Consider the following 17426-nt stretch of genomic DNA (forward strand, 5'->3'; position numbering starts at 1 on the left):
AGGGCGTTCGGGATCCAAGGTACGGCTGTATTAGCAAATTGGTTAAGATTATACAGTGGTACCTCGGGTTACATACGCTTCAGGTTACAGACTCCGCTAACCAGAAATAGTACCTCGGGTTAAGAACTTTGCTTCAGGATGAGAACAGAAATCGTGCTCCGGCGGCGCGGCGGCAGCCGCAGGAGGCCCCATTAGCTAAAGTGGTGCTTCAGGTTAAGAACGGACCTCCAGAACGAATTAAGTTCTTAACCCGAGGTACCACTGTATTGGCTCTGTGCTGTTGCTAAGGTTGCCAGACCTCCAGGTCTGACCATAACTCTTCAGGTTTCAAGTATATATAGTCCTCAGGAGCTGGCTGCAAATTAAACATAGACACTTGGAGGGAGGTGTGTGTGGCAGGTCTGCCTTCCTCCACTCCCCTCTCCCAATTTACCTGCATCTTCAGGGCCAACCTTATGACATCACCAGGGGCTGCCCCTAAGTCTCAGGTTTGGGTTCTGAAATCATAGGGCACACGGGACGTCCCTGATGTAGAGAAGCCGTCCCAGTTTCTGATTTGATCCCGGAATGTCCCACTTTTCCTTAGGATGTCACTATTTCCATTGGAGAAATGTTGGACGGAATAGGCATTATCTGGCCTCCAAGCCAACTGAAGGCAGCCCTGTATAAGAAAGTGGTTTTTTAAATGTTTTATTATGTTTTTATATATGTTGGAAGCTGCCCAGAGTGGCTGGGGCAACCCAGTGAGATGTGTTGGGTACAAATAGTAAAATTATCATTATGGAACGGGACGTCCCTATTTTCATCGGATAAAGGTTGGAGGGTATATCCGGGTCTCAGTTGCTCCTGCCATAGTTGTTGCCTGGAATGCATTCTTTAAGCATGGTCAAAAGGGCAGTTGTTGTGGCCAAATGGCAGGAGAGTGAAGCTAGGACACGTGTCCCAGCCCAGTTGTCTACAACTCCCTTGAGCCCCACCCAGTTGCAGTCCAAAGCAGCAGTTCAGCGAAGGCTGTCCTAGTGGCCTTCCTGCAGTTTTCGTGCCTGCTGACCACATCAGGACCACGTGGCTCTGAATCTGGCCCATTGCAAACTGTTTTCATCAGTAGCATTAAGGAGAGTCTTATGCAGAAATCTTTCATGTGCATGCTTTTTGGGTACGTGTGGTTTGTTTGTTTTTTGCATGTTTTGTGTTTGCTTTAATTAGTTATGTTCTGTTTTCTACCGTCACCACCCCACACGTTGCCTCCAAGGTTCTTCTTAGGAAAATGTGGACTTCCTAGTTTCCCCTTTCTCACCCAGTTGTCTAAGGCAGAAGCTGCAAGCATTCTCTCCAGCATCTCCTCCCTGCATCCTTTTTCCTTCTGCAATGAGGAAGGGGGTTGTTTTATAAAAGCAGGTGATGGCTCTGTCTTCAGTTAACTAGTTTCACACACAGAAGAAATGGTCACCTCTCTTCTGGCTTTGTATTTACAAGATCCTATTTTTGGCCACTTTATTGCACCAACAGAAAAGAGCAAATCCGGAAATAGAGTAAACCTCACAGGAATGTAGGAAAGGGCCTGGGACTCTGCCATATAACAAATCATAATATTGACCCATCTAGATCTCCATGTTGGCTCTTCTGACTGACAGCACTGCTCAAGTATGGAAGCCTGAGGTTTTTTGTACCTTAAAAAAAAAATCCTATCATTTAAATGCATTGCCTGCTTCTTGCCCCTCAGGCTCTTGGAGGCAGATGTAAACAAGAGCCCAGACTTTGGGAGGAGGGAGCAAAGAATCCCTGCTGCCACCATGGCCAAGATGCACTGCGCTTTCTCTTTCTCTCTCATTTGTAGAAGCCTCCTCTGGCAGCTACAACAGACGGGTCTCTGAAGGACACTCTCTGGAAAGGGCAGGTTCGCCAGGTTGCATATGGCTGTTATGAATCAAACATGACAGACGGTGCCCAGGCAGTAAGCCTCTTCCATGAAGTCAGGTGCCTTCTTATCAGCTGGCCTTCGGAAGCAACAGTGGGGAATACGATATTTTAAGCACAAGGAAGCAAAAGTTATGGCTAAGTGCCTGGTGTGCAAGGAGTCAGGCGAGCTGATTTCTAGCGTCAGAGACACCCTCTTCCCTGTTAGGAAGTCCCAGTCTTCACTTGGCATTTAAATAAATAAAACCCAGATCACAAAAAAGACAGGTAAAACACACAAGGGGGAAAATGACAATTAATATTCTAGTGAATATTACGGTAGCCAACACAAGTTGAGAAATACATCCCGACCCATCAACGCCCCCTGGTGAGTGTACCCAAACAGGAGCTGTCCTGTTGCGAACAGCTGGAGTTGGGTGGGCAGAGCTGTGAAAGGCACAGAAGCTGGGAAACAGCTTCACCTGGATGTAAGGCTGTAATGTAAACACTCCTCTGCTTGATGTCTGGCGATGGCTCCCTTGCCTTGCCACCTGTGTGCCGTTTTTTGTGTGAGGGATGATGAGTCTGGAAGGGGTGGGGATCCGAGCCCCCCAGGAGATAAAGGGCAGCTGTGTGCCTCTGTGCCCAGATGAGGAAGGGGCTGCCCAGCCCAGCCCTGTCGCCAGCCCGCCCGAGGCACACCTGCCCCACCTGTCAAGAGAGCAAACAGGTGACACGTAAGCTGCCGGCCGGGCTGTGTGCGAAGCAGGTGGGGCCCCTCCGGCTGCTGTTCCTCCGCTAGCTGGGCTGGGGAGAATGTGCCTTGGGCGAGAGCACGCTGCTGCTGCTGTGGTGTTGCTGTCCGAGAGGTGAGTGGCTTTTCCTTTCTGGGGCGATGGCTGGGGTGCAGTCCGGGGGAGCAGCAGTCGGCGGGGGTGGGGACATGGCTTGAGGCAGGTTGGTGCTGAAAGTGATCATTTACCTGGTCAGTTGTTAGTCAACGCCTGGAGGGGGGAGGGAGGGGACTCTGAGCTGCTGCTGGGGATTCAAGTTCATTTTGAAAATCCTGATCCTGACCTCTGCCTTCCAGCTGTGCTGTTTTTCAGTGCAGGAACTCCCATTTGTGTTATTTGGATGTAAGAATGAGCTGCAGAGAGCCCCCAAGCAGAGGTCTGGCCTTTCCCCTCAAGGCCAGCAGCTCTCCTTCAGCAAGCAGCAAGCCGAACAGCTCTACCCTGGCAGACCCGGGGTGCCCTTGGGCAGGCTAGGAACTTGGAGTCACCCCCCCCCCCCATGCATGCCTTTTAAAACGAGACTGCCTGAACTCAAGCTGTCTGCCCCAACCCATCCAGTGTTCTCCAAATGTTTTGGATGATAGTTGCTGCAGCTGCAGGATCTGGTGTCCCAAATATCTGAAGAGCACCAGGTTAGGAAAGGCCTGCCTAAAGCCAGGGATTACCGTATTTAACGGGGTCTAACACACCATTGAAGGGATGCGGGTGGCGCTGTGGGTTAAACCACAGAGTCTAGGATTTGCCAATCAGAAGGTCGGCGGTTCGAATCCCTGCGACGGGGTGAGCTCCCGTTGCTCGGTCCCTGCTCCTGCCAACCTAACAGTTCTAAAGCACGCAGTGCAAGTAGATAAACAGGTACCGCTCCGGCGGGAAGGGAAACGGCGTTTCTGTGCGCTGCTCTGGTTCGTCAGAAGCGGCTTAGTCATGCTGGCCACATGACCCGGAAGCTGTATGTCGGCTCCCTCGGTCAATAAAGCGAGATGAGCGCTGCAACCCCAGAGTTGGTCATGACTGGACCTAATGGTCAGTTGTCCCTTTACCTTTAACACACCATTGAATCCAATGCGCGTCTCAATTTTCAGAACCTTGAAACTAAAAAAAATACCGTAATTGCTGGCAAATGTAAATGTACATTGAATCCTAATGCTCACCTTAATTTTTGCAATGTAATTTGGCCAAAAAAGCTGAGCATTAGATTTGAGTAAATACCGTATGTGCAACCAGCTTAACACTGGTGCAAATTGTGTACAGGTGCAGCAGCAGCAGCAGCACATAGGCCAGATGCTGAGGGGTTAATTCTAGCCACTTCTAGCAAAATGTTCAGGTCAGGGAGAAGCAGCAGGCAGAGCAGAGTGCTGCTGACTATGGCTGGGACCGTTTGCCTTGTAGCCTCCCAAGAGCCATGTTTTGTCCCTTTCTGGAATCCCAGGTTTGGCCATCAGTGGAAATCTGCTTTATGTGGCCGCTGCACACAGAGCTGGTCCATGTGCTGGCGCTGGTCCATTCTCAGGGCAGAACTTCTTGTGCACTGCTGCAAACCCTCCCCAATGGGAGGCTGGCTTGGCATGTGATGAGTCCAACAGCAGCCTCTGCTCCTGCACGGCTCCAGTTTGCACCATGCAGGCCTTGCAAATGGCCACTGTGTGCTCAGATGGTCCTGCGGGTCCTCCGTTAGTGATGCTGCTCCAAGGATACTGCCTGGCCAAACCCTCCCTGAAGTGGAGGCTCTTCCAGGTCTTCTTGTGCCATCTGCACCTTGTTTATGTCCTCCTGAAGGTATAGATTGCTATTCTAATAGGCATTCGGTGGAGTGTCTGATGACATTTGCAAAAATGCTGTAGATGGTCATCATGCTGACTAACCCGCCTGCTGAAATTCTGCCTGGGCTTTGCTGCTGTTCTTGTGGAAGGGCTCCTGGGCTGTTCAGCTTTAACCTAAATAGACTAAGGGTGGAGACCGCTTCTTAAATATTTGTGCAGGGAGGAGGAGGAGGAGGATGAAGCTTAACCCTGCAGGACAACAATAGTCTTGCTGCCTCTCTTATCTGTGCCAACCTTCCTTGGGAGAGATTTTCAGCTGGTTTCCTCTCAGGGATTGCCATGCCAAGGCATCAGTGAGGTGTTGTCTTTTCTTTTTTCCTAAATAGCATATCTAGCCCTCAGCCTGCCTTAACAGCCCCATCTTCCTGCTCCCCCCTTTCCATAGGTAGAACAGCTTGTTCAACAGTAGGCTATTTTTGTATTTTCTCAACTGCCTTGAGCGCTGTGTTCTGAAGACAGGAATGACAGGTAGGAATTGTAAAAATAAATCATGAAAACCCGTGCAGGTTGGAAGTACAGGTCAGCACAATTTAGCTCCCTTACCATCAGCTGAAAACCTATAAAAAGCACCTTGGCATCATTTCCCCGACTTTAAAGTTCCTTCTTCCCAAACCAGGCTGAAACAGAGCCAGGCAGCCTCATCTGTGGTATAATGTGATGGAGAGAGAGAGAGAGAACATGGGCCATGTTAGGGATGCACTGGCTCCCTAATACCCCTTTCCACGCAGAGGTCCATTAAATGGTGAGCACCAGTTGCTACTTCTTAATAACGTTTATCAAGTGACTTCATCGGACAACCTGTTTATTGAGCGTTCACCCTGACTTGCCCTGCACAAAACACATGTGGGGGTTAGACTATTTTACTGAGCGTTTATTCTGATTTGTATGTGGGGAGGTTATACAACAGGGAGTGTTCATCCCAATTTGCTGTGTTTTCCCACCAATCCTTTCTGCATCCCACGCTTTATAGTGTGTTTGCCGCCCACTTTCCTAACACCCCAAAGCCAGGGTTTTATTTAATTAAAACAAAAAGTTTGTTGTGCTAGGATGACAGAGTGCTTTAATCCACTTTTATTCCCAAAAAACTAAATTCCCAGCATGCACTTGAATTCCTCCTGCAAAATACTGACAGTCTGGAGGCGAGCAAGGATAATACCAAGCTTAATTACACCTTTTGTACCAAGAGTATGCAAAGCTTGTTCTCATGCCAACACTTTATCTGGGGTTTTTAAAAAACCAAATGTTACCTGGTGTGTGTGTGTGTGTGTGTATGTGTTGGGGGTTAGGGCCTGGGGGTGGTTGAGACTCAGGCCACCTGCACCAGGCGTCTCCTGTCATGTGTACTTGAGTCCTGTGATGGAGTAATTTTCCCATGCCTATTCAGAAAACTTTGTGACTGAAGGAGGAATCTGAATCAGAGTCTGGATTTTGGCTTCTGCAGCCACGATGTTTTACTTATATGTGTTTGGGGTGGGGTGGACAGATGGACACCTGTGTCATGTACAGTATGAAGACTTTGCTGGTTCTGTGCAGGTATGTAAATCTATTGCAAATTACATCTTCCCAACATGTTCTGCATAGGAATCTTGTGTGCACAGTCTTCTTCACACACAGAGCACTGTGCACTGTTCTTTTCGGGGGAAATGTCAGAAGTGCTTAGATTGGGCTCCATGGAGGAGATGCTGTGAGTCTGGACAGTTGATAGTTGGGATTTCAGAGAATGCAATATATAGTTACTGGGAAATGAAAGCTGCTCCCTTCCTCTTCCTCCCCTCCCCTCTGTCTCACCCCAAAGGCTGTCCTCAGAGTTCTCACGATGTCTGATGGGGACTACGATTACCTAATCAAATTCTTAGCCCTGGGCGATTCTGGTGTGGGCAAGACCAGTTTCCTTTATCAGTACACAGATGGCAAATTCAATTCCAAATTCATAACAACTGTTGGCATCGACTTCCGGGAAAAGAGGGTGGTAAGTTCTCACCATTTTCTACCTCTCCATTTGGGGGGGAAGACTCACTTTCAGCTACCTTTCAGAAAACTGTGATCAGAACTCAGACCTGACCCAGTTTTCCCTGAACCTGGCAGGGCGTGTGGATTCCTGGTCCTTCTTGGACATAAACAGGTGAGAAGCAGAGAAGGAGAAGGGATGAGGCCTGCAGGTCTGCACTTTGGAGGTGGCTAATATTTATGGTGGAGTCATCCATTAGCTCACCCCAAGTGACTTTGCAAATCGTGCTTTTTATTTTTCACAGCCGCTTGCAAAATGTGACAGCCTTGATTTTGCCTTTAGTGACCTTTTTAGCAGTTTGGCCAAATGGGCCTGGGTGCCATTTCTGAAGAGCGCCCTCTCCACAGGCCTCTTTCAGTGGTGCTCTTCTACAACCACCTCCTTCTGTCCTTGCAGGCCTGGTGGCAGACAGTGTGGGCTAGTGAACCAAAACAAGTTTCCCTTTTAGTTTCAAGGAATGAGGACAATCTGGGGAAGGGGCCATTTCCATCCCCATTTCTGAGACCGGACTCCAGTCCAGTCCACATAGATTTCCTGCTGCCACCACCATCCACCTCCCTCCAGCTTCTACCCACCCACCTGTGCAGTTCTGTCGGTTATAGGAAGTCTCTAGGAAAGGGCCTGGGGCTTTTGTTTGCAAGGAAGATGGTGGCTTTGGTCAGCTCATTCTGTAGCAGAACAATCCATGAGATTCCCTGTAACTCCCACAAGAAGTGGTGGACTCTCCTTCCGTGGAGGTTTTTCAGCAGACGTTGGATGGTCCCCTGTCATGGATGATCTAGTTGAGAGTCCTGCATTGCAGATGACCTTCAAGGTATCTTGTAGCTCTATAATGCTATGATTTGGTGGTTTCACCACATCGCTTCATGCAAACAATCTGGTCCTAATAACTTCAAACTCCTCTGTAATTTCAAAGCCACTTGTTCCTGCCCAGCCATGGGCCTCAAAGGGCTTATCCACTCTTCCTCTTGTCCTGCTACTCCCCCCTCCCACTGGAAAAACGTTCTTTAGCTCTCAGTCGGAGCAAATGGCAATTCAGGTTTTCTCTGGATGGACATTTGCTTCAATTTAGAGAGAGAGTCAGTTTTCCCTGGGAAAGGAGCAGGGCAAGGGGAAAACTGCTCGGACCCTTGCTTTCTAGGCATGGGACAAGCGCAAGTCTGGATGAGCCCAAAGTCAGCTGGGCCCTCCTGCTGTTCTGACCTTCTGATGGTCTCAGCCATTCCCCAACCCACCTGGGAGCAATGAGGTTGCATCATCCTACTAAGCTGGGCAGCACAAACTGCATTAAAATAAAAGAGAGCTGCTGGGAATGAGAAAATTAGGCATGCAGAAATCTGTTTGTTTTTCTTGAAGCCTCGTCTGCTGTCATTGTTAGAACGAGCTTCCTGGAAGTCCCTTTCCAGGCTGCTGCTGCTGCTGCCCTTTGACTTCTTTTCTGTCCCCAACAGAAGCAGAAGTAGCTATCTCCTTTCCACGTACCTCTTCCTGCTGCAGCCTCTGCCTGTCTGGTTTTCCATATATTAATATCCCGTCCCTGCCTATAATGAGATCAATTTGACACTGTCCGGGAGCCTCCCTTTCCTACTTGCCGCTAGCAATCAATGCCTGCCTGCCAGGAGAAAAGGTGCAGCTAAATTGCCAGTGTCTTTCTTATCTGATTGTACTTTTTGCAGTTACACTGAAATCTAAGCAATCAAAATCAGGTTCCACACGTTTTGGATTTATTTACTACCCAGCCACCATTTGCCAACCATTGATGGCTCCATTTGTGTGCCCGAGAACACGGGGCGGCATGCGTATGTGGAGTGTGGCACCTCTAATGTCCACTGCTTAAATGTTTTGTGATTAAGCAACCTATGAATCTTTCTAAATACAGAGATATTGCACTGGGCATTGGAGCAGGAGGAAGAAGCTGTGTCAGGTCTCCTGGATGCTACTTCTGCCGGCTCCACATTAGAAAGCTGCCCTCCTCTTTGGAAATGGGGTTGAAGGGGTCTCCCTGCTTTCACTTGGCTTTGGGGCAGGGGCTTGCCTGTTCCAAAGCCCAGTGTGATTGGAGGAGCTCCTCCTCTGCTCTCCTTCCCAGGGTTTGGGGCATGGATTCATGGGTCTCTCGAATCGCAGTGAGCAGAAACTCTATACAGACAGCAAGCGGATTTGCAGAGGCCTGAGTAACAACATTTCCTAACGAAAACTTCCAGCCGTTTCTGAACGATCATCATTCAGAAATATGCACTGGAAGTGTTTTCAGTCGTGAGTTCTTCCAAAGGCTTCTGCTGCTCGACACTAGAATTGAAATCCTCTGAAAACATCCTGGAAACTGACCAAGCCCACGAGGAGGCCAACTGGGCTTATTTGGGTTTGGCAGCTTGAGTTTTGGACCCTGCAGAAACCCTCACAACAACAGCAGCAGCAGCAGCAGCTCCTGGGGAACAATATTAAAATATTGTATTCATTGTATTTCCTCTCCTAAATTAAATCCCAATTACTGACAGCAGATAAAGCAGACCATAGGTGCAAGCAGCCCAGGAGCAGAGCCACAAAAGCCAGTTCGATACCTGACTCTAAGCCCACAGCCCAGGCTTCCCGAAGACTGAAGGTGTGGGGGGCTCTTTGTGTAGGGAGATCCCCAGAGATGCTAGTTGGAGGGACTCGTCCAATGTCATGCCTTTTTTAAACAGGTGTACCGATCAAATGGGCCGGATGGCATTAGTGGTCGAGGACAGAGAATACATCTCCAGCTGTGGGACACAGCTGGGCAAGAAAGGTAAGGGATACAAAGAAGAAATAGAGCCAGACTGAAAATATAAGAATTTCAGAAAATCCTTCTAGTTGAGCATCCTTTTCTTGCAGTGGCCAATATCTCTCTCTGACTTTGGGTCCCTGCCTGCATCAACTAGGAAGGCTGCAGCCTCTGTCCCTGCAGATGAGATGTGCCCCCCTGAGCACAAGTAGCTCCTGACCACCGCCATTCATTTTTCTAATCACATTCATTTCATTCATTTTCCTAATCTCCCTTGTTTGTGGCCCTCACTGCATCCTATGTATATGTTTCGTTGCTGACATTTTTATTGTTGCTTTGAGATGTTTCTTAGGAAGTGAATCTTAAATGAAATGAAATGAAATAAATAAAACAAATCAACTTGTAGGAGCAAATTCCAGAATTTAATCATGAGCTGCTTCCTTTTGTCTGCCCTGGATCTCCCATCAGTCAACAGAAACAAATGATTCTGAGGTCTAATATTATGAAGGGGAAGAAAAACATCTGCCTCTATTCCTTTCTCCACATTATCCATCATTTTAAACACCTCTAAGCTCGCCCACCCCCCCCTCAGTAAGTTGTCCTTTATCCTAACTTGACCTCTGTGGCAGCTTTTCTTCTGTTGTTGACAATTGGCCAAAATGCCTTTGCTAAGAGGTGTTTTGAGACACTAAAGCCCCTCCCCAAGAGTCCCTCTGTTCCTTTCAGATTACTTTAGACTTGGACCATAGTAATTATATCAACAATTCTGGCTCCTTTGAAGTCAGTGGTAAAATGCTTCAGACTAATAACTTCCCTTATTGCAGGTCCTTGTTTACTCTTGGCTAAAAGAATATCTTTGCTTTTCGTCCTTGCAGGTTTCGTAGCTTGACGACTGCCTTCTTCCGAGATGCAATGGGCTTCCTTCTCCTCTTTGATTTGACCAACGAGCAAAGTTTCCTCAACATCAGAAACTGGATGAGTAAGAGGCTGTCTTCCCGCACTCCTCATTAGGCGGCTGCCTTTTCCCAGTATGACCCCTGTGGGTGTGGGGCTGTAGAGAGAAATGGGCCCATAATTCACCCTGGCCCTGCAGCCAGTGGGGAACACCCCAAAAGTCAGCATGGAACAAGCCTGGATCCATTATTTTGGGCCATTAACAAAACGTGGGCCTGTAGGGATTTCTGCTTCTTCAGCAGCCCTATAGGAAGCCATGAGCCACTGAGGCACAAGCGGGCACACGTCCAGGAGGAAGAATAATGCCCCCTGGTTGGTAGTGTCTGCCCCCAACCCTGATCACCTTCCCCACAGTTGTCCCCTTGGAGTGCATGGTTGAATCCAAAGCAGCAGTCTTTTGGTTTTCTGTGGGGGTGTATTTTCAAACAGTGTTCTTAACGTGAACCGTCTGTGAAGGTGGCAAAAGATGAAAAGTCCTGGCGAACAAAGCCTTTTCTTTCTGCTGCCCAAGCAAAGCTTGGGGGCAGATGCTGTCTTGGCTGGGGACATGCCACCGCTGTCCTCCGTGGCATTTAATTTCATTGTACACAGGTTGTACATTGACAACAAAGGTATTATTATTAATTGGGTTCCTGTGGTGGGCAGGGCAGGTTTTTTTTGTAAGAGGCATGTCATGCCCCAGCCTCAGATTTCTGTCTGGGGTCTTTCTGTCCCTACCTGCACAGGAACCTCCAGAGGCACTTTTCTGACTTTCTCAGCTGAACGCAGTGAAGGCTGAACAGCTTTCAGTCGTCCACCCTGGCAAAGGGTGAAGAGGGCCTTGCCCTAACTGCGTCTGTGTTCCCTCGCTGCCTCCAGGCTGCTCTCTGAATCATTTCCCTTTGCATTGTTGGGTCCTGTGGGTGCAGCAGCAGCACCCAGTGCATTTGCTTGGGTTCCTGGAGAGGAGGGTGGTCACTGCATCCATGGACTCATGTCTGCTTCTACTAGCGCCAAGCCTGGCCCAGATTCACAAGGGTGACAGGCTGAATTCTTGCATGGGAGCAACAGGACACCTCCGGGTGCCCATGGAGGGGACTGGGTGTGTGACAGTCACAGGTAGGGAGAATTCACCGTAATGTAAGAATGGAGGGATCTGTGTAGGAAGGCCATAGAGTGCTCTGCTTTCGCCACGTCTCTGGCTGTTGCAGCAAGTGAGCCTGGCATTTCCCTTTTCCTGTTACTGTTAGGCCAGTTGCAAACCCACGCCTATTGTGAAAACCCCGATGTGGTCCTGTGCGGAAACAAAAGCGACCTGGAAGAGCAGCGGGTGGTGAAAGAAGAGGAGGCAAAGGAACTTGCAGAGAAGCATGGGCAAGTCACATCCTCCCCGTTATTCTTGCGGTTTGGGCAGAGCGGTGGCTGCCTCCAGGGGAGGCTGGAGGGAGCTTCTCTAAGGAGCTGCTTAACAGAAAAACTGGTGACCTGGTACTCCTCAGGCAGATGGAAATAATCCTTCAGAGCCCAGGATCCTTTCTCAGTCCCTTTGCCCCCACCCTCCACTGCCTTTTTTTTTCCTTTTCAGGGCATCTGCACAGGTATTCCTGTATCTTTGTGTGCACACCTTAAAAAACAACAACTCCTCCCAGGAAGTGCGCAAGAGCAAACTTTACCCACCTTAGTTTTCATGTTTCATTTGGGGAAATGGAAGCTTGTTGGGGGTGGTGGTGTCACAATCTATTTCCATGTGTTGTTTTAATTTTTTAATACGGAGGTCTTGTGCAAGAGTGATATTTACCTGACTGAGCCTTGCACAAGAGTGATAAAGAAGCTATTATTTTATTTTATTTTTAAATATTGTGGCAGCCCTTGATGCTCCAGAATGGGTGAGTGTTGGTGGGGGAACCCCCGAAGACATTAGGAGAAAATTCTTCCTGGTGCCAATGAGTCCCACCCCATTGACTGGGGATTCATTGCAGGCAAAAGGAAGGATGGTTTCGTGAGGAAGACCCTCCCCTCCACCTCCAGTGTTCATCCTGAACACCAGTTGCTGGGGGGGATGACAGCACTGGGAGACCCGGGTGAAAGAAAGCCTAGTTTCACCCCTGCCTTGGGGCACTGAGCAGAACTGGGAGCAAGCTGGCTCCTCCTTCCCGTGGAGGGGTAGGTCTGGGTGGGAGCCCAGAGGATTCTGCCAGTCTTGTTGGCAATTGTGCAGGGAATGCGGTGCCAGACGCTCTTGCTCTCCACTCCCAAGTAAGGGAGGTGAACCCAAAGGTCAGACTCTGGCCTGCATGAATGGACTGTTTGGTATAGAAATTGCAGCCAAGTGAAAAAGTAGCAAGGAAGTGGCCTGCAAAATCAGCCACCTCTTGAGCACCACCAGCTGGAGAATATGAGGACCTGCTTTTGCCCAGTCCTCCTGCAGAAGACAGTCGTCCTCCTGCCCTTTGAAAAGCCCTGTTTATTCAGCAGCATTTGTCCTGATTTACGTGCTCAAAACTTACATGGAGGTTAGATTATTGCACATTTATTCCGATCTGCTTGTGTTTATATGCCCTCCCATTGTTCACCCCCCACTTTTCATCCCCTCGCTTTCTGAGGTCAGATTGTTTTTTAAAGTGGATTTGTTTTGCTTGGGCAACAGGGAGCTTGAATTCATTTAAAGCCGGGCAAAGCTAAAGTTCTAGTATCCTTCCTGCGAAAGAGTGACTGTCCAGAATCAGCCCTTGTGAGTGCTTCCGATAAAAATTGTGTTCTGAGAAGCCAAGCCGGCCTTAATTCTCCTTTCCTTCCTGAGAGCCGCCATTATCTCAGAATGGCACAGCTCCGCAGAGTACAGTGGTGCCTCGCAAGACGAAAAGAATCCGTTCTGTGATTCTCTTCGTCTAGCGGTTTTTTTCGTCTTGCGAAGCAAGCCCATTGAAGGATTAGCGGATTAGCGCTATTAGCGGCTTTTAGAGGCTTTTAGCGGCTTATCTGCTGATCGGATCAGCTGATAAGTGGCTTAGCGCTATTAGCGGCTTATCTGCTGATCAGATCAGCTGATAAGCGGCTTAGCGGCTTAGGAAAAAGGGGGGGGAGGGGAAAAAACCAGCAGGAACTCGCAAGACATTGTCGCCTTGCGAAGCAAGCCCATAGATTCGTTTTGCGAAGCACCTCCAAAACGGAAAACTCTTTCGTCTAGTGAGTTTTCCGTCTTGCGAGGCACCACTGTAAACCTTTCTGATGCCTTCTTTCCAGGATCCCTTATTTTGAAACGAGTGCTGCCAATGGGGCCAACGTGAGCAAGGCCATTGAGACGCTTCTGGACCTCATCATGAAGCGAATGGAACGGTGTGTGGACAAGTCCTGGATCCCAGAAGGGGTAGTGCAGCCTAATGGGCACAGCTCCACAGAGCAGCTCAGTGAGGAAAAAGAGAAAAGCAAGTGTAGCTGCTGATCGCTAGAGACGTGACTGCGACATTTTAAATTAAGCTATGATGATATTATGGCTGAAGCTTAATATGAATAATTTTTGGACCACCTTCTCTATACGTAGATGTAGATGTGTGATGATCAGCTGTGCTAAGCACCAGTTGACTATCAAACAACACCAACTTGTGCTTTGCAGCCGTTTCCCTTTATTAGTTACTATCTAGGCTGGCCTAAGTTTTCAGGATTTAGACTGGCTGCTTAACAGCAAGTGCTGTTTCCTCTAAGGACCTAAATTCCCTTGTTGCAACAACAGAAATGGGTGGGTGGGCTGAATTGGCCAGAGGAAGCAAGTAATTTGTTCTTCGTTACTGGAAATGTTCTGTATTTTAATGCGTTAAAAATAGATAAATAAATCCTTTGTTACCAATAATAGGGAACCGGCATCCCATCTCCACCTCCGGACGTTGCTAGACCAACAGTTCCCATCATCCCTGACTCTGCTGTTGAGGCTGATGGGCGCTGCAGTCCAGCAACATCTGAAGGACAACTGCTCCCCTATCTGTGGTTTTTAGAGACATCAAGCTGGCCCTTGGACCAAACCCTGCCACCTTTCAGAGTTAGTATTGCTAGAATCCAGATGTGCTATCCTGCCTAAGTAGGTGGAACAAGAGTATATTGCATGTATACGGATGCAGAAGTGTCATATGTAAATTTTCTTGTTTTGACAGGAATAGAGGGCAAGCTAATGCTTTGTGCTAAATTTCTTTGTTTGGAAAAAGTCTCCTTCACAATTGGACCGAAAATATTATTACTGACTCTTCTGGCGAGGCCTTACTCTGTTAAACTCTTGGCTTATACACCTGCCGTCTCTGTTTTCTTTGCTCCGGTAGAATCCAGACTCATTTGCTGTGATTCTGCAGCTTGCCTGCTTTCGCTGATGTGTGTAATCAAATGGTCTAGATCAGTTTATTTGTTCTCAGGCAGAATCAGTACTTTGAACGGGGCTTAGAGCCTCCTGGGAGCACCTCCTGCAAGTGCTTGAAGGGGATGAGAACAACACCAGAAGAAGGGAGGGGGCTTTGCTGTTTGCTTGTGCAAAGTGGGGGTGCAGAGCTACTAACTTTGTCTTACCATGCCGTGCCACTGAACAATCTTCTGAGCACCTACATTTTTCCAACACCTTTTAAAACATCTCGTTCAAAAGTCTTAACAAAGTCTTATTCAGTCTCTGCACACTTAAGTCCCTGCCTCTATTCCATTGCCGGACTTGAAGCTAGCAGCCCTTAGCCATGTTTGGGTGTGTGTGTGTCAAATGGTCCCAACACATACAAGCAAAGCATTCCGCAGCATCTTCCCTGATGCACCAGCCCTGCCCACCCACCAAACTGCCTAACTGGTTGGTTGTAAGACCTGAGCATTAAATGTGACTTGCTGTTCACCACTGAGGCCCAGATGTTTGGAGATAATAAACAAAATAAGAAACCCTTACGTGTTTGTGCAACGTGCTCTGCAGGGCTGTCACCCTGATGTTGACCAAATAGCACCCAAAAATCTATTTATGTGAACACCCTGGATATTTTGTTGACCACGTGCTGCAGGTCAAAACCTGCCCTGCCAAATACAGTTTTAATAAGTAAGAAAATCTGAATGTATTAAAAGGATACTGTAGTAGCAGTTGGGTAAACTGTGAACATGCTTACATCCAGAAATGCATTCCAGGGGATTAAGGGGAGCTGTTAAGCGTTCTGAGAAATTTGCTGTGCTTTTTTAAAACCCACCTCATGCTCAGGCCTCAAGATGGGACATTCAAGTTTGTTTTGGGGCCTGGGGTGGGGGGTATGAAAATATTGGCTCAAATGTCTGCCAATGCCTGAGACGCACAACTGACTGGAGGCTTTTTGCCCATTAGAAGTGCCTTTGAAAGGACCCAGGGCTAGCAAAAGAGCCAGTATTTTTTTAAACAAAGGAGAAATACAACTTCACTTTGTGGAGGAATGCCCTGGAACTCTGCCACCTGTACACTAAGGCTAAAATCACGTCAGTGTAAACGACAGGGATGCATTTTTCTGAAACCAGAGGTGTGTTTTAGATTTGATACAAAAGGCTGAAACAGCCATATTTTTTGACCCGCATGCTGTATTTATCGAACTGTATAAATGGAAAATTTATAACTGCCATGTACTGCCATGAAGAGGTATCTCTATTAAAAATGAATTATAGCAGTGGCCTGCATCTTTGACTTATTTGTAGCTGAGATCAGGAATCTGTGCAGAATGATTCAGAAGTTGCACAGGAGACGTTTACGCATCGCTCATCATAAATGTGCTGCACCAAAGAGTCAGCAATGATAATGGGAGTTCTCTCGTGCCCGTTTCTGCACCTCAAGATCCTCCATCGTTAGAGAAGACCCTGAAATAACTGGAGAGAAAGAAGGGGAAGGCAATTAAGAGCCAAGTCCCTTAGGGACCATGCCTACTGCTCCTCACCCGGGGCTCTCCCCATAGCTGTCAACCGTCCCTTATTTGGCGGGAAACTCCCTTATCCCAGCACCGTGTCCCGCTGCTGTCCCTTATTGATGATGTCCCTTAAATTTCCCGGGTTTCATGCTCGCCCGGCTCGGGAGGGAAGCAGTGGCTCGGGGTCCTCTGCCGCGTGCGAGAGCTGCTGCGTCTCCGTCTCTCCCTTTTTCCCTTCGGGCGCATTGTGAGGAGATGGGTGGTGGCGGGCGGGCAGGCAGCCCCTCTCTTGCGAGACTTTCGCTGCGCTGCCAGGGGAAGCCGGAGGTGGCGGCAGCTGAGAAGGCGGCCTGAGGGAGGAGGAAGAGGAAGGGATGGGGTGGGACGCAGAAGGGCGACGCTTCAGCGGTCGCCTCATGCCGGGCTCACGGGCGGCGTGGGCGAGAATGTCTCTCCCTCCCCCCCGGCGGAGAAGGGCCGATGGAACCCCTCGCGCCAGGACGTGCTGCTTAGCATACCCTCCAGCCAGTGCAGCATAATGTCGTGATTTCCCCCTCTGCACCCCTTTCATAACTCTATTTTTATAAATCACCTGTCCATCCATAGTTCAAATTTTTACTACAAGTTTTCTGTCAATCCTACCAACGTATGTAACTCTTTCCAATAGCTTTTCAACTAAATTATAAACTTTCCCCATTCTTTATTAAAGAGGTCCTCTTCCTGGTTTCTAATTCTGCCTGTAAGCTTTGCCATCTCGATGTCGTTCATCAGTTTTGTCTGCCACTCTTCTTTGGTGGGAGTTGTAGACCCTTAGGATCATCTAGTCCAACCCCCTGCAAAACACCGTCAGTCACAGCCAAAGCAGCCTGGTTCCATCAGTGCGGGATTTCTGTATAAACTAAGCCAAAATCCCTTATTCTGGCTGCTGATCCCTTATTTTCAAATCTGTAAGTTGACAGCTAAGGTTCTCCCACCCAGTGGCGTAGCGTGGGGGGTGCAAGGGGTGCGGGCTGCACCGGGCGCAACATCTGGGGGTTAGGGGGCGCAAATCCACGGGTTAGGGGGCGCAAATCCACGGGTTAGGGGGCGCAAATTACTTGCCTTGCCCCGGGTGCTGACAACCCACGCTATGCCACTGCTCCCACCCATTCACCTTCTTTCACCACCACCACCCTTTCCACGCCACAGTTCAGTGATAGAAGAGCTGCTTTGCCTGCAGAAGGTTCATTGCCCAGCCTCTCTCCAGGCGGGGGCTTCTCCTCTCCCAGCCCCACCTGGAGAGGCCACCCGACACCTTTTGCAGGCCAAGCAGCTGCTCTGCCCACTGAGCTGAGGCGGCCCTGCAGGGGGAGAGGC

At 48.8% G+C, this 17426-nt stretch overlaps 1 protein-coding gene across 3 annotated transcripts in view; it reads left to right on the plus strand.

Moving 5' to 3' along the window:
* Window positions 1–15839, plus strand: part of RAB27A (RAB27A, member RAS oncogene family) — a 19561-nt gene extending 3722 nt beyond the window's left edge. For 2 of the 3 annotated variants that reach the window (XM_082198856.1, XM_082198857.1), the window contains 5 exons: window positions 6306–6479; window positions 9203–9288; window positions 10140–10243; window positions 11448–11571; window positions 13441–15839. In XM_082198856.1, coding sequence (XP_082054982.1) covers window positions 6327–6479; window positions 9203–9288; window positions 10140–10243; window positions 11448–11571; window positions 13441–13639 — 666 coding nt within the window. In that variant the 5' untranslated portion in view covers window positions 6306–6326 and the 3' untranslated portion in view covers window positions 13640–15839. Of the gene's footprint in view, window positions 1–2740; window positions 2766–6305; window positions 6480–9202; window positions 9289–10139; window positions 10244–11447; window positions 11572–13440 lie in introns of those variants that run through there. The other variant, XM_082198855.1, reaches the window with a different exon arrangement.
* Window positions 15840–17426: the final 1587 nt, after the last annotated feature.

Source organism: Podarcis vaucheri (genome assembly GCF_965113315.1).
Source record: "Podarcis vaucheri genome assembly, chromosome: 14".
NCBI classification, from domain to species: Eukaryota; Metazoa; Chordata; class Lepidosauria; order Squamata; family Lacertidae; genus Podarcis; species Podarcis vaucheri.